The 17568-nt window shown below is 43.5% G+C and overlaps 1 protein-coding gene across 13 annotated transcripts in view; it reads left to right on the forward strand.

The window, feature by feature from the left end:
* The window catches only part of PTPRT (protein tyrosine phosphatase receptor type T), a 645628-nt gene that overhangs the window by 267633 nt on the left and 360427 nt on the right, over nucleotides 1-17568 (forward strand). For all 13 annotated transcript variants that reach the window (XM_073606476.1, XM_073606478.1, XM_073606484.1 and 10 more), the window contains exon 5: nucleotides 10707-10822. In XM_073606476.1, the coding sequence (XP_073462577.1) occupies nucleotides 10707-10822 (116 nt within the window). The remainder of the gene's footprint in view (nucleotides 1-10706; nucleotides 10823-17568) is intronic.

Consider the following 17568-nt stretch of genomic DNA (forward strand, 5'->3'; position numbering starts at 1 on the left):
TCGCACAACCGTTGAAGAGGAATGGACCAACATTCTACAGGCCACAATGAACAACCTGATCAACTCTATGCGAAGGTGATGTGCTGCACTGCGTGAGGCAAATGGTGGTCACACCAGATACTGGGGTTGATTTACTAAAGGCAAATCCACTTTACACTACAAGTGCACTTTCAAGTGCCGTCGCTGTAGATCTGAGAGGAAGATCTGAAATTAGGGGAAGCTCTGCTGATGTTTTTATCTCATCATGTGCAAGATAAAATGCTGTTTTTTATTTTCCTTGCATGTCCCCCTCGGATCTACAGTGACTTCACTTCCAAGTGCACTTTCAAGTGCTCACTAACACAGATTTAGACAGATTTGTGAACATTATTTGAGAGAAATAGGCCTTTTGTGTACATAGAAAAAGTCGTAGATCTTTAAGTTCAGCTCATGATAAATAGGGGCTAACACAAAAGTGTTGCATTTATAATTTTCCACAGTGTATATATATATATATATATATATATATATATATATATATGAGAACTGGGTGGAGAAGTGGTTCATGTCTATTATTATTAGATAAGATGAGTGTGTAACAATGCCTTTGTTAGTGTTAGCTGAGTGGTTTTCTCATTGTCACATGTTCTATATCAAAGAGGACAATATATAGCATTCTGAAGAAAGAAAGACACTCGTATGCGAGAAGACAAAAAATGGCTGTACACCCCGAGTGGAAATATCAGAAAAAGGAATTGTCCCCCATGAGGGGTTTTCTAGGCAGCAGAAAGTATTAAAAAATATATATCGAAAAAATGTCGTGTTTAAGACTTTTTATTTATAACAAAGTATAAAAAATTTCTACCTTAGACATAAATGATCAGGACATGAGCTGTGATACACAGTTAATAAATAAAAACAACATCACTGACATGGCAGTGTACAATAATGATACATATTGATCGTGCACCATGAACAGACGGTATATAAGTCTTGTGAATGAATACTGACGCGTTTCGCCCCCCTCGGGTCTTCTTCAGAGGATTTGGTGGACTTTAAAATGTTAACATATATTGTAATTCTCCATTGGTAGTAAAAAGAAAAAACAGTATTGAGTATTTATTTTCATATATTTACCATTCACGATGTATTGAGCCACATTGGTGGCCTCTAAGTGGAAAGGACCCCCTTACTGGATCCCAGAGTCTCTAAGTGGTCAACTCAGTCAACGAAAGAGACCGCTGCTCATGCGCGCCTTACGAGGAGTCACGCAGCGGGTAATCCCAAAATTTACCAGGGAGGTTAAGGGAAAAGACAGGTAGCACCTGTGATAAAGGTATTATATATCGTAATAAATGGACAGTTCCAGGGGGTAGTTGAAAAATGTTCTTGTACATTAGTCTATTGTATGTACACTATGTGTGTGTTAAATATCAAATCTTACCACTAAGTGGTCTGGATGATGGAAACAGAGGATGTGACATGAAGTGATGGAAAAGGACCAAGTGAGGAAAAGAGGGGATGAAAAGAGGGAAGGGGAAGGTGGCGAAAAAAAAAGGGGGGGGGGAGAGGAGTGTGGAATAGTGTGAAGGAAGGGTAAGGGGAAGGGGAGGGGGAAAGGACACAGACCAGTTAGAGTGACTGTGGGTGAAGTATGAATGAACTGAATGAAGTAATTGAAATACATCTAAACTGATTGGGACTATTTGTGAGGGTAAGTGGCTGTGTGGGTGTGGGTAAAAAGACGGATGAGAATGATGAGAATGTGTGTGAGAGTAAAAGTGAGACTGTGAGTGTGAGTGCAAAAAAGTGAGTATGTGAATGTACAACAACAGGAGAGTGTAGAATCACACCAACATTAAATGATGAGTAAAAACAGTATGCCCCGTGCACACACAAAACACCCAGAAAAACGTGGATAGGGAAAAAAGAGTGCAAAGTGGAAGGATGGATGTGCATGAAGTGAATGTGCTGAAGTGAATTTACCTTAATCGGTATAAAGGTAATTCCAATTGGAGAAAAGGGGGCACAGGGAAGTGTACCCCCTTTTTTGTACACAATATCAAGTGTGGAACGATTTGCAATATCAAAGAATTATAACAATGAATGAATTGTCCAAGCTATAAAGTATAGGCAAACAACCATGATGGAAACCACACATCATGGAATGTTATATAATTGTATAGGTAGTCTTACCGGTCCTCAATTGGCGCTGCAAGCATGTGGGTGTCCAAGTGGAGAAATGGGGATATCCTTATTAGAGTCCCCATAGTGCTCAGTTTCATTATATAAGTGAGCCTATTATGAAGCCATTTACCTTGATGATGAACAGCTGCCGCCGATCCATTCCCCAGTTAGTTCCCCCCCCCCCCGGTGGGGATGGTGACGCTTAGCGTCACTCCAAATGTGACTCCCCCGGCGTTCCGGAAGAAGGAGTCTTGGCTCTGCCATCGCTCCCGTCACAATTGAGTAGACGTTGTGACGTCACGCGCACGAGCGAGAGTTCACACGCACGCGGGCACAGCCACGGCAATCGGAAACAATTCCGGATGCCGCTGGCAGGGAAAAGAATTGCACTCCAGGTGGTGCTGCCATCTGGTGGGTGCTTGGGGAGGCATAGGGCCCTTGTGTCTCCCCACCCTGCCAGGAAGGTACGCTAAGGCAGGGGTCTCAAATTTCGCCGAAGCGGCAGACCAGGGACCAGGGGTAGAGCTAAACAGGAGGAAAAACGAAAAAAAGGGGGGAGAAATTGGTGTTTAAAAATATGTAACATATAATATGTAACACATATAAATGGCAGTGCATCATATATCAACATGTGCCATGTACACACTGCCGATGGCAGATGTGCACAGTAATGATTCTAAAAAATCTAAATTAAACAAAATTGTAAGAAAAATCAATTAGGGCTGTGAGCTATTGGAGTGCAGTACAGAGTCCATGTATTGGTAGAGGTGATCGGGTATTATGAATGGCATTCCAAGCGAGTTTGTGTTGGTCATGCAACAGGTAGCATGAAGCCACATGAAGTAATGTCATCCCTCTCATCCAATTGGAGAAAAAGTTGTATGGAAAAGCGTACAGAAGTTCATAAATTGGAATGTTGGGTAAGGGACCTACTCTGGCATAATGTCCAGGGTGTCCCCCAACCAACATATCCAATGTTTGTCAATATATAGCATTCTATGTAAGTCATACTTGACGACTTTTAAAAGACACTTCATAACAGTTTTTTTTAAAGCTTTTGTATCTATGTGCATAACGTACTATACTGGCTTAGTGGACCATTGAGCACTATAGTATAAATACCTGAACTATTTACTATATATGTAACTGAATTGTATCTATCTTCAAGTTTTGGATAGAGTGGTAGGGGATCAAGGTTATATTGTTGTCTGTGTCATCACTGGGGAGATTTAAGCCTAGTACACACGGCTGAATGTCGGGCAGCATCAACTGGTTCAATAGAAACCGGCCTGCATTCGGCGCGTGTGTGCGGCAGCCGGTCCCAGAGAAGCTGGCTGTTCGGCCTGCTTCTGTCAAAGGGTCATGACCAAAAAAAGGTCTGCCGACTGGCTCTTGATCAGCACTCTCAGCCAATGGTTGAGAGCGGTGACTGGAGCGTTCTGTCGGGAGGGCCATCCCCCTGTCAGAACACAGTAGCACAGCAGGGGAGATCGCTGTACTAACATCGGATTGTTAGTACAGCGGCTCCGACCTCAACTGTCAGTTTTTTTTGTTCAACCTGCTGGGTTCAACAAAAATAAAAAATAAAAATAGTGATGTGTGCGAAACTTTAACTTTCTTCTTTGTTCTTGTTACCATTGTCACCAGGACTGAAGGTGACATTTTGAGTTGTCACAAGAAAAGGAACAGAGGGGAAATGTTTCAGTTGGCATATTTATTCCAGCCACAACTGTCTAAGAAGAGATTTACTTCACTCTGGATAGATTTATTCTCACTTCCTGTTGTGTCTACAGGACAGGAAGTAAAAGGTAGTCTCTTGAATGGGGCATAAATTAAAAAAAAAAAAAAAAAAAAGATAGGGGTTTTAACGATTTCCTACTCTATCCAAAATAAATAAATACTTTACATAAATTTTGAAGTTATCAATGTAGAAAATTTGTATATTTTTGTATTTGATTGAATTTCGTTTTTTTTTTAGTTTCTGTAGAAAAGTAGTACAAAGCAAACAAATAAGTTTGAAAGCAGCGTACAAAGAGCCTCAGGGGCGGAGAAAATAATTACAATTCAAACAGACCTACTAAAATATCAATATAGTTGTAAAAAAAATAGTCCACTGGTAATAAAGACTACCAGCCAAAGCATTGCCCCATCCTAAAAAAGAGGGAAGGGGGATAGAGGGCCAAGGGGAGAGGTATGATGTTCCAGGACTTAATAGGAACACCACTTTTGAGAGAGGGGGAGAGAACAAAGCTGCCCAAACTTCTCCGGGCAGCAAAAGAAAAAGTGAGGAAAAAAGGAGGAATGATTTTCCTGGGGAGGGTAAGGGGACAGGAAGGATGCCCATGCAGTCCAGCGCATTATTCGACACTGGGGTGGCCCATATCTGTATTCATACAGAGAGCAGGGAACGGTCAGGATTGAGTTGTAGGTTACCCATGGGTCTCAAGTCTTCAAGAATTTAGTGTGAGTATCTGAAAGGATAGAGGTGAGTTTCTTGTGAACCATGGTTCCCATGAGCCGCTGCTTAACTTCGTCAAAATTTCTGAACGGCTGGTGCCAAGCCTTGGTCTGAGCTGCAAGAAACACAAACCCATCTTTTTGTATATTAAATTATATATTATACTGTATATAATTATAAATACATTTTATCTCAGACATCTTGTAGATGATAAAATGAGTATAAAACCAGCTATCTTCCCACTAGTAAAAATTTCCAGGAACATATATTCAGGACCTGTCACTATACCTGGAAGTTAGAGGCAGCTGAAAAAAGTATATATCTATTTGAAAGAACTCCGCAAAGTGGAGGAAAAGCATGCCAAACTAAAGGACATTAATGGTGATGCATTTTCTATGTCTCATAAGATCTGTGATGGTGGCAAGCCGAAGGATCCTACTGAAAAATCATGTGGACTTCAGCTGGATATTTTGCACTAAGGATACCCCACAAAATTTGTAGAGGTTGCTATCAGACATATAGGATGTAAATAAAAGTATAAACCCTGTAGTGACGTGATCTAGTGTGCAATTTTGTCAATCCTTAGCAGTGGCTGTCCTATAATAAATGAGCCTTGGAAGAATTTGGAGAGCCACCCGGTGTTTCTTCATCACCAGATTTCATAATCCTTCCTGAAGAGCACCTAAGCTCATCTTTTTGGGTGTGTGTAGAATTTAAATAACACATCTGATGGATGGTTAACTGAGATTGTGACCTTCTCTCTTAGATTGTAAGCTCTAAGGAGCAGGGCCCTCTGATTCCTACTGTATTAACCACTTCCCATCCAGGCCAATTCTGACATTTCTCTCCTACATGTTAAAATTCATCATTTTTTTTCCTAGAAAATTACAAAGAACCCCCAAACAAAATATATGATTTTTTAGCAAAGACCCTAGAGAATACAGTGGCGGTCGTTGCAACTTTTTATCTCGCACGGTATTTGCGCAGCAATTTTTCTAACCTTTAATGCTTTAAAAAAAAAAAAACATTAAAGTTAGCCCAATTTTTTTGCATAATGTGAAAGATGAAGTTACGCCGAGTAAATAGATACCTAACATGTCATGCTTCAAAATTGCACACGCTCGTTGAATGGCGCCAAACTTCAGTACTTAAAAATCCTCCTAGACGACGCTTTAAAATTGTTTACTGATTACATGTTTTAAGTTACAGAGGAGGTCAAGGGCTAAACATCCCTTGTAATAGGAATATGGCATGACAGGTCCTCTTTACAGTGAAATATGGGGTCAATAAGACCCCACATCTCACCTCTAGGCTGGAAAGCCTGAAATTAAAAAAATAAACGATCTCGGCTTGCCAGCCAAAGCGGCGCAATTCATTTGACTGCAGAGATGGGGCGTGATGTCATAACATCACGTCCAACCTCTGAACGATCATAGAGACTCCGGCGATCATCTGGTCCGCCGGAAATCTCTATGGTCACCACCCGGGGCCAGCAGATCCTGTCTCCGACTCACCGATGGAAGCGGTGAGTTGGTAGAAGCACCAGAGGGTGGCGGGAGGGGGGTTGTCCCCTCTTGCCGCCTGTAAGAACGATCAAGCGGTGAAACAGCCGCTATGATCATTCTTATGGTGTAGGGAATTGCCGGCTGAAAAAGCCAATATCTGAATGATGCCTGTAGCTGCAGGCATCATTCGGATATCCCCGCTCAAATTCAAGGACATCCTGGGACTAGGGATGAGCTTCGAGTTCGAGTTGAACTCATTTTCGACTCGAACATTGGCTGTTCGCAAGTTCGCCGAACAGCGAACAATTTGGGGCGTTCGCGGCAAATTCGAATGCCGCAGAACACCCTTTAAAAGTCTATGGGAGAAATCAAAAGTGCTAATTTTAAAGGCTTATATGCAAGTTATTGTCATAAAAAGTGTTTGGGGACCTGGGTCCTGCCCCAGGGGACATATATCAATGCAAAAAAAAGTTTTAAAAACGGCTGTTTTTTCAGGAGCAGTGATTTTAATAATGCTTAAAGTGAAACAATAAAAGTGTAATATCCCTTTAAATTTCGTACCTGGGGGGTGTCTATAGTATGCCTGTAAAGGGGCGCATGTTTCCCGTGTTTAGAACAGTCTGACAGCAAAATGACATTTCGAAGGAAAAATTACATTTAAAACTACCCGCGGCTATTGCATTGCCGACAATACACATAGAAGTTCATTGATAAAAATGGCATGGGAATTCAACACAGGGAAACCCCTTCAGGTCTGGTATGGATTTTAAGGGGAACCCCGCGCCAAAAAAAAAAAACGGCGTGGGGTCCCCCCAAAAATCCATACCAGACCCTTATCCGAGCACGCAACCTGGCAGGCCGCAGGAAAAGAGGGGGGGACGAGAGTGCGGCCCCCCCCTCCTGAACCGTACCAGGCCACATCCCCTCAACATTGGGAGGGTGCTTTGGGGTAGCCCCCCAAAACACCTTGTCCCCATGTTGATGAGGACAAGGGCCTCATCCCCACAACCCTGGCCGGTGGTTGTGGGGGTCTGCGGGCGGGGGGCTTATCGGAATCTGGAAGCCCCCTTTAACAAGGGAACCCCCAGATCCCGGCCCCCCCCCGTGTGAAATGGTAAGGGGGTACTTACCCCTACCATTTCACAAAAAAACTGTCAAAAATGTTAAAAATGACAAGAGACAGTTTTTAACAATTCCTTTATTTAAATGCTTCTTCTTTCTTCTATCTTCCTTCATCTTCTTCTGGTTCTTCTGGCTCTTCTGGTTCTTCCTCCGGCGTTCTCGTCCAGCATCTCCTCCGCGGCGTCTTCTATCTTCTTCTCCTCGGGCCGCTCCGCACCCATGGCATGGAGGGAAGCTCCCGCTCTTCTCTTCATCTTCTTCTTCATCCTCTTCTCTTCTTCCTTCTTCTCTTCTTCATTTTCTTCTCCGGGCCGCTCCCCATCCATGCTGGCATGGAGGGAGGCTCCCGCTGTGTGACGGAGTCTCCTCGTCTGACGGTTCTTAAATAACGGGGGCGGGGCCGCCCGGTGCCCCGCCCCCTCTGACGCACGGTGACTTGACGGGACTTCCCTGGGACGTCACGGGGAATGCCACAGGGAAGTCCCGTCATGTCCCGTGCGTCAGAGGGGGCGGGGTCACCGGGTGGCCCCGCCCCCCGTTATTTAAGAACCGTCAGACGAGGAGACGCCGTCACACAGCGGGAGCCTCCCTCCATGCCAGCATGGATGCGGAGCGGCCCGGAGCAGAAAATGAAGAAGAGAAGAAGAGAAGAAGGAAGAAGAGAAGAGGATGAAGAAGAAGATGAAGAGAAGAGCGGGAGCCTCCCTCCATGCCATGGGTGCGGAGCGGCCCGAGGAGAAGAAGATAGAAGACGCCGCGGAGGAGATGCTGAACGAGAACGCCGGAGGAAGAACCAGAAGAGCCAGAAGAACCAGAAGAAGATGAAGGAAGATAGAAGAAAGAAGAAGCATTTAAATAAAGGAATTGTCAAAAACTGTCTCTTGTCATTTTTAACATTTTTGACAGTTTTTTTGTGAAATGGTAGGGGTAAGTACCCCCTTACCATTTCACACGGGGGGGGCGGGATCTGGGGGTTCCCTTGTTAAAGGGGGCTTCCAGATTCTAATAAGCCCCCCGCCCGCAGACCCCCACAACCACCGGCCAGGGTTGTGGGGATGAGGCCCTTGTCCTCATCAACATGGGGACAAGGTGTTTTGGGGGGCTACCCCAAAGCACCCTCCCAATGTTGAGGGCATGTGGCCTGGTACGGTTCAGGAGGGGGGGCTGCACTCTCGTCCCCCCCTCTTTTCCTGCGGCCTGCCAGGTTGCATGCTCGGATAAGGGTCTGGTATGGATTTTTGGGGGGACCCCACGCCGTTTTTTTTTTTTTTTGGCGCGGGGTTCCCCTTAAAATCCATACCAGACCTGAAGGGTCTGGTATGGAATTTAGGGGGAACCCCACGTCATTTTTTTTTTAAAATTTTGGCCGGGGTTCCCCTTAATATCCATACCAGACCTGAAGGGCCTGGTATGGAATTTAGGGGGACTCCCACATCATTTTTTTTTTTATTTTGGTTCGGGGTTTCCCTGTGTTGAATTCCCATGCCATTTTTATCAATGAACTTCTATGTGTATTGTCGGCAATGCAATAGCCGCGGGTATTTTTAAATGTAATTTTTCCTTCGAAATGTCATTTTGCTGTCAGACTGTTCTAAACACGGGAAACATGCGCCCCTTTACAGGCATACTATAGACACCCCCCAGCTACGAAATTTAAAGGGATATTACACTTTTATTGTTTCACTTTAAGCATTATTAAAATCACTGCTCCTGAAAAAACGGCCGTTTTTAAAACTTTTTTTTGCATTGATCCATGTCCCCTGGGGCAGGACCCAGGTCCCCAAACACTATTTATGACAATAACTTGCATATAAGCCTTTAAAATTAGCACTTTTGATTATTCATGTTTGTGTCCCATAGACTTTAACGGTGTTCGCGTGTTCGAGCGAACTTTTTTCCTGTTCGCATGTTCTGGTGCGAACCCGAACAGGGGGGTGTTCGGCTCATCCCTACCTGGGACATACCTTGGGCGGGAAGTGATTGTATTTGTACTGTCTACCCTCAAGTTGTAAAGCGTTGCGTAAACTGTTGGTGCCATATGAATCCTGTATAATAATAATAATAATTACTGAGAAAGAGATAATGCAGGAATTATTGGGAGATAGGACTGGAAAGGTAATTTCGTAAGAGTTTGTGTGGGAGGACCTTGGCAATAATTCTAGAATTCTGATGAAGGCTGTAATTGGTCCACATCTCTACTGATGTTTTACTAATCCTTCTCACAATACATGACTATGACAATGTGGCCAATGTCTTATGTCAACAGTTAAAGAGACTCTTTTCATTTCCCAAGCATATAACATAGGGGTACTTTCAAAATCTCAAAGCTTCCCAATGAACTCTCTGAAATAAACAGCCTAAAAAGATTATATACTACTGGTATTCTTATGCAATTTTTTACTTTCAACAGTCAACAGTTAAGCTCTCATGTACTGTATATCTCAAACTACTCCTCCAGGCTTATGATATGTACAGAAATTTTCTTAGCAAGCAGTAAATTACGGTAACTTTAAAACAATTAAAACACACTGACCTCTGTAGCTTCAGGCATTGTGGAGCAATTCATCCTCAACTTCATACAACACTACAGTAAAGTTGTTCTCTCTAGCCACTGAGCTCTCCATTTTCAGCAGAAACTCATTAAGCCTTCCAGACTTTTAATCTCCCTGGAGCAGAAGCTCTGGTTAGAGGGAGCAGAGTAAGCTGACTTTGACGCCTTTAGAGCTTCTGCTCTTAATGTTGACAATTAATTGCTCCACAGTGCCTGCAGCTACAGACAACAGGGGTTGTTTCAAAGCTCATTTGCTGCTTCATATGAAAATTGAAATACTCAAATGCCAATAGCCTGGCCATGGGTTCATTTTAAAGGTTATGCATAGGGATGTATATGTGTTCATTATATATTAATGGTTGCAAGATACTGGTCATCAAACTTTAATACCAGCAGTCGCACCTGATGCAACAAGAACCTCATAACACATAGGGCCTTCATGGCAACCATATGAAGACAGTAGGTAATAAGTTATATCGAAAAAAATCACAATCTGCTCAGATTGAATTGATTTACTAGAAGAGTTTTTTTGTTCAGAGCCTGGACTTAATTGGAATGCAGTATGTGTCCAGTATTTGGAAGCAAAGATAAAATGAGCAATATATGACCAGGGGACTGTGCATTAAGGTGTAAGCCCTTGTGTGTGTATGAGAACAAGATAAGAGGTATGTCCCTGACATTTCAGTAAATGCCTCTCTGTTCTCTGATCTTTTTATAGTTGCCTTGAAATTGTGCCAGGCGCTCACAGAATGAGCAGTAATTCTCAGCCAGTGGCTCATTTAAGAGGCTGTGCAGACGGCACCTATACATTTATCTGCTAATAAGTACATCGGGCTTGAAATCTTATTTGTTCCTCTAGAGGTGGCTGAACTAATATCCAGATCTTTTTTTCTTTTCTGTTTAGGAAACGCGCCCCATTTCTTGCGCTTGCAGAATGTGGAGGTAAATGTCGGGCAGAATGCTACTTTCCAGTGCATAGCGGGAGGAAAATGGTCTCAACATGATAAACTCTGGCTGCAGGTAGGCAAGTCTAATGGGGCAAAAACCCATCAATGTAACCATTATACATATTTTACATCATTGTGTCTTAAGACATCTGGATGGCAAATTACTAAGTTAAACTTAAATTATTAAGTGTGGCATAGAAAATGAAAAAAAAAAAAATACCGCGCTAATGGACAGAAAAAGAGCTGCTAGCACTACAATTGACAAAAATTGCATAAACCTAAAAAACACATAAGTGCAGCGCTAAATAATTCATAAAGTAATCATATATATAAAAATATGTCACAACAAAAGTATATGAAAATCATACCACATTGGTGCATAATGAAAAGTTCATGATAGAAACAGTCCACAAAGCGCCATCCATGCTGTGTCTGTATACAATCAAAATCCACAATGGTGCTGGGAGTAATAGTCCACAGATATCGATGGCCACCAGCTTGACAATCCCACCATGGATAGTAATATTGCACTTACCAGAGAGTGTGGACTCCAGTACCTTACGGCAGTGAGTCACACAAGCAGGGATAATTACAAATCACATAAGGAAGCAGCCCAATCGCTCAGGTGTCACATATATGGATGGATCTCACAAATCCACTTGGTTCTAGTAGGAATGGACCTCTACTTGGATGAACCGTGTTTCTCAGATCAAACACATATGTGTAAAACAAATCAAGTAGTCACATATAGTGTAAAACCATTATATGATTTTATTTAAAAGTACAGAACATTTACAGAAAAGGGAAGTATACAGCGCTTGTTGTATAGAATGACCTTGGCAGAAGCTGGACGTTGACGCGTTTCGTCAAACCTGACATCCTCATAGGGCTAGACTATGTATGGACATAAACAGCTAGACTAGGGCTAAACGGCCTGATGGCTGTTTATGGACTGTTTCTATTATGAACTTTTCATTTTGCACTAATGTGGTGTGATTACTTTTCTTGTGACATATGTTTATATATATGACTTTACGAATTATTTAGTGCTGCACTTATGTGTTTTTTTAAAGTGTGGTATAGTGAGAGGGAAACTTTTTTGTTTTATTTTACCAGAGTTAAAGGTGGTATTAAATCCAAAACCAAAATTTCAGCTTACCAATCCTTAGATGTGATGGCTGTATTTGTTTTTTTTTTTTGAGGCTTTTTTCCCTCTGTTTTCACGTGATCTGGCCAGTAACACACCTCCTGTATTAGAATGCCTCAACTCTGGATGAGGAAGCACAGGGGGCACTTTTGGACAGTAGCATTGTCAGTCTAGGAGGAGGAGAGTGTTACATGTGTAGTGGTACCCTTGTGAGGGCTGCTGAGTGATGTAGTCTATCTGTCACCCTGCCCAGCTAGGCACATGATTTCCAGTCACTCTTTGGACAGAAAACAGTCCATGCACTTTGTTTTGTTTTTTTTTACTGAGGGTAATTAACTTGGATGGGATAAGAGAATATGGAATGCCCACTGAATTGCAGAATATTTACATGGGACCAACTATATACACTCCAGTCTTCACTCCAGCACAACACTTGCTTGCAGACTATTCCTCCTCAACAACTCCAGCACATTTCTTGCTTTTACTTCCAGGACCAATTATCACAGGTTTAGGCCTGACACCTACTTGGCCAGGCCTTGCAAGTTCCCTTTGCGGGTAGGGACCTGGGATCCCTATGGTGTAGCAAAAATATGACAGTCCTTGGTGCTAGATGTCCTACTCTTTGCTACTGCTCCCAGTACCACTGGGAGCAGTAGCCACTCCTACTGCTGGCAGAAGCTGCCTCTTTTCTCCTGCCCATACTTCCACAGACCACTCCTCTGGATCTGCACCCATCCCAGACTGCTGTCTCCCAGTCCTCCGGACTGTGCATAACTCACCAGCCCTCTTGGCTGTGACCTGTTGTTCCTCCCTGGAGACCTGCCTGGCAGTGCTCTCTCCCGCTGTCTTCTCCTTGCTCTCGTGCCTTCAATCCAGGACACCTCAACTTGTTCTCAGAGGGTCCCATCCGCACCCGAGCCCAGGCCCCATTAGTTTTAATTTTGCAGGTAAGGACACATTCAGCAAGTATAGAATATATCTGTTGATCTTGCCAGAAATGCAGTTTCCCTGTATCTTTCTTGTGTAAACTACTAACCCCATCAATCCACCTTGTAATGGAGATAAACAAGGGCAGACATGTATGAAGTCCAGCCTGTGTGACAACCATGGTTCGCTCCATAGCTACATTGGAGAAATGAGTGTAGCCACGAAGAGACAGGAAGTGTGTTATTTGCAGCATTACCAGGTGAAAATAACTGGTAAATTGCAATATATTAGATCTGTGGTTTTGGGGTTTAGATACGCTTTGAGCATTAATCTAGTCTAGGCTTTGCCAGGACAATGAAGGAGCAGCAGTCACCGCTCTCTGCTCAGAGAGTCTTGACAACCGAGTGATCAGCGGTGTTTGATCTCTCGGTTCACAGTGTTAAAGTCGGCGGGGGACAGATGCAGCATCAAATCGATGCTGCATCCACCTAGGTAAGTATGATTCTCTTTTAAACCCCATTGTGTTTGGCGGCCAGTACCACCAGCTGATTGCAATCCATTCAAGTGAATGAGGCCATGGCACAACTGTGTGCACTGCCCTGGAGACTGATATCAGGACAGATTTGGCTATGTACACTATGTGACAATACATTTTATTTTGGAAAAACATAAGCGGATTAAATCATCCAGGTTTGTTATCTTCCTATGGCTCTGATTTAACAAGCAAATTCTGCAGAATTCAGCCAGGACTTATTTAGCCGTGTTGTGCTTAGGATTGGTAATACATTTTTATAGGAATTAATAATGACTTTCAGGATCATTATTCAATAATGGCTCTGCAAAATTATCCCAAATGCGCCCAGTAGGAGGTGGTGTGTTTGCTACAAAACAAGTGACAGATCTGTCAATACTCATTAGTCATATTTGAAACGCTCGACTGTCTTGCTATAGCAGAGTGAAATACGCTAACTTCAGTAGAAACAAAAGGCAGGAAAATTTGATACGCCTAATAGAAAACCATTAACCAACGGATAAGGATGCTCACATTCTTGTTTATATTGCCACAGATGACAAGCCCAACCATTTTGCATAGCTGATGGTTAAATCTGATAGGGTTCTGCTGTGACATATTTTTAAAGTCCATGTAAAGCTATGCACCTTGTTGGACTTAACCCTTACTAATCCAGGATATTTTACAAAGTGTCTGGATTCCTGCAGTTCAGCTTTAAATGTTCTCCCAGTGTTGTTCATTTCCCAACCATAAAGGGACACTGTCACCAGTTCAATTATTTTAACAATATTCTTCCCATATGATTTAATGTGCATTTAATGTATTCTATGAATGTTAATTAACCGTGAAAGCCTTTTTTTTGTGTAGACATCCAAAAGCCCTGAGTCTAATTCTTGATTGTGATGTCAGCAGCCCCAGCACACTCAGAGCTATAGCCTTAGCAACACTCAATAGCAGAGGTCCCCAACCAACCTGGCACCAGTGGGGTACGGTGGTATTAAAATATATATGGACCCTAAATGCTGCATTAATGCACCATTTGTAATGGTTTGTGGCACAAAGCCATTCATGCTCAGGTGGGAATTAAAGCCTGCTCAACAACATTCATGTAACATTGGGGTGCCAGCTGTGAATGTCCATTTTTGTAGGGCTTCCACATGGAATTCTGCATCAAGCCTTACACTACTTTGCATCCATGGCTGCCAATACAAATTTCTCATTATTGGTAAATGTTGATGTAGCGCCCTGTGGTTTAGTCAGGGAGCTCCTCACCAAATTCCTTGTCAGGAGTAGCTACTGTAGATAGTTGTTAGAGATCCATTGATTTCTCCCTAAGTTTGGCCTTCTTGTACTTTTTCTCTTCTGCCACTAGGTGGCCGGGTACTTGGTGGCATTAGATATGAGAAGGACATTTCAAGGTCAAGTTATGGGTATTTGGGATATTTCAGCCAATGGGCCGGGGTTTTCTTGAATCCCTTAGCCTGCTGGGAGAACCTATATATTCGGGTGGAGTCAGGTGATCTATGTTCTGTGCCACCTGGATGGCTGTCTGGTGGATGTGTGTCGTATGCCCCGGGCTGCTAGGCCAGAGATTGGGGCTATCCCGGTGACATTTTGGCTGCCAGGCTGTGTGAGGGCCAATCCAGAAGTAAGAGGGCAGCTCAGGGTTGGGGCTGCGGCTTGCAGTCCAACCAGAAGTGACTGTTCTGTTGGCCGGAGAACCTGTCAGTGTTCGGAGGTAGAAGGGAATCTGTCCCCACGAAGGGACCAACCACCTTTACCAGGGACCACAGTAAGTAACTGAAACAAGTACTGGAACCATATTCTCACCGAACAGGCTTGGTGGAGAATCTGGAAACTTTAGGCAGTGATCAAGTCAGGGACCCAAGCAGCGTAGGAGATGCTTGCAGAGCAGCCTTGTGTGTCAAGCCAGGGACCGAGCCGGTTAGCAGGAGTGAAACTTGAGAAGTATCTGGAGTACCAAGCTACAGACCCAGCAGAGAAGCAGGGGTGACGCTTGAGGGAATACCACCGCAAACCTTGGAGGAGCTAAAGGGATTCAGAGTCAGTGAATCAGTGGGTCTAATGAGAGACTGGGAGCTCAGTATTGAAGAACTACAAGGAGCAGTTGTAGTGAAGCTGAAAGAACTGTTATGTTTACGAGAAACTGTTAAAGGACTGTTACCACATGGGGGACAGCATTCCTGCAAGTGCAGATGTGGCTTCTTGCTGGGGCCTTTCCCTGCACAGCTGCCCTTCTATTGAAGTCTCGGAGTCTGCCAATTGAATTTATAACTACTTAAGGGTGTCCTGGCCCTAACCCTCTTTCCCTTACAAAAATATAAAACGGACTGTTTAAAGAAATTAAACCTCTTTTGCATCCAAGAAGTGTCTGGCACCCAATGACTTTCACCATCTTTTCACCCACTATGCCTCACAATCCACTACATATTGAAGGATGTCAGCGGTCTGTGGCCTCAAAGGTTCTCATTAAACTGGAAGAGGTAAAAGACTTTGGTACTTTGACTTTGTCAGTATTTCACATTGCCCCCTATGACTGGTTCCAGCAGCGATCACCTGTCTGATGGTCCTAGCTTGGGTGAAAGGGAGCAGCAAAGCACCTTTTCCAATGCAGAGCACATACTGACTGGAGCAGCAGAGCACAAAGGGTGCATACCAGGCAGATGGCACAGCTACAAGACAGCGAGGCTCAGCTTTCCTTCCTGAGCCCCTCTGGACTGGCCCTGCTGCTGTCCCAGAGACAATAGAAACCCCAGCAGGAACAAGAACGCTGGGTGACATGGTGACATCCTGACAGTATTAAAATACCTCTGCCAACCCAACAAGAGGTGGAGCCCAGGCAGAGAAAATACAAATCAAGCCTTACTCGCTCGCCCACATCCACCCCTCACTGACCCGCCCCAAATAGGCCACGGACTGTCACCGGTCGGCAGCCTGGGGGTTGGGGACCTCTGCATTATAATATTTCCCTTTTCTTCTTCGCCGGCAGCTACATAAAATATTATGAAGGAATGTGAGGGGAGGGGTGAAGGAGCTGGGCCAGCATAGAAAGTAATTAGACACTCCCAAAATTGGGAAGGGCTATGACATATATGGATGGAGGGGGTTGTGCTAGAGAAGTGATTTCTTTTGAGTAGTCAAATAATTAAGCAAATTGAAAAATACTTGAATTCTCCATGCTTTTACCTGCAAGAGAAAGGCTTAGTAATTGCACACCAGGAAGAGGTGGGTCCCTATTCTGAATTTAATACACTCTCCTAAACCTAAACCAATACTATTTACACACACACACACACACACACACACACACACACACACAAACAAGCTAAAATACTTATACCTACACTGGATCAAACATCCAGCAAAAAAACTACTAGCGAATATGCGTATTTAGATGTTTATACATCCGTACAGCATCTGGAAACCTATAAGTCTTCATCCACTACTCTTCATGCACTAGAATACATTTAAGCATGTACACATGCTTATATGTATTTGAAAACATATAGGTGTAAAATACACCCAAATACTCATCTCAAATGCAGGATTTAAGTATCTTTGTATGTTACTGAAATGCAGTCAATTAACCTGCCCTTTTACCATTTTTAAAGGCCAACTCTACATAACATTTTCTACTGTGGTGTCCCTCTAGAGCAGCCTTATTCAACCTTTTTAACACTAAAGAACCCTTGAATTATTTTTCTGGTCCTTGGGAACCCCTGATAATAATCTACAGCTTATATTACATTAGTGTGAAGGATGCTTCTAACGTGTGGTCATTGGGAACATTTCCCCCTTACATATAGCAAAAAAATAGCATTGTTGTCAGTGGCTGCTCATCTGAAAGGCATACGTTAGTCAAGGCCCAAGAAATCACTAGCAACCACTGGAGGAACACCAGGGTTCCACTAAACCCTGGTTGAGAAAGGTTGCTCTAAAGGGAAGAGATGGCAATGCTGAGAAAAAGGTCTTCCCGCTCTGTGATGCCCACCAGCGGCGGCCGGTCCATAAGGGGCGCAGGGGCACCTCCCCCCTAATCTCTATGCGCCGGCCCCTAATCTCCATGCAGGACGCCAGACACATTTATTTTTACAAGGTTTTTTGGGGTTTTTTTAGCACATGATTAGAGCCTGAGGCTCTAATTGGCTTCAATATGGTTGGGCGAGGAGGGGGCTGTTTGCCGCCACCTGCAAAAAAATGGAGCACCAGCCGC

The sequence above is a fragment of the Aquarana catesbeiana genome, linkage group LG12, assembly GCF_042186555.1.
Source record: "Aquarana catesbeiana isolate 2022-GZ linkage group LG12, ASM4218655v1, whole genome shotgun sequence".
Classification (NCBI taxonomy): domain Eukaryota; kingdom Metazoa; phylum Chordata; class Amphibia; order Anura; family Ranidae; genus Aquarana; species Aquarana catesbeiana.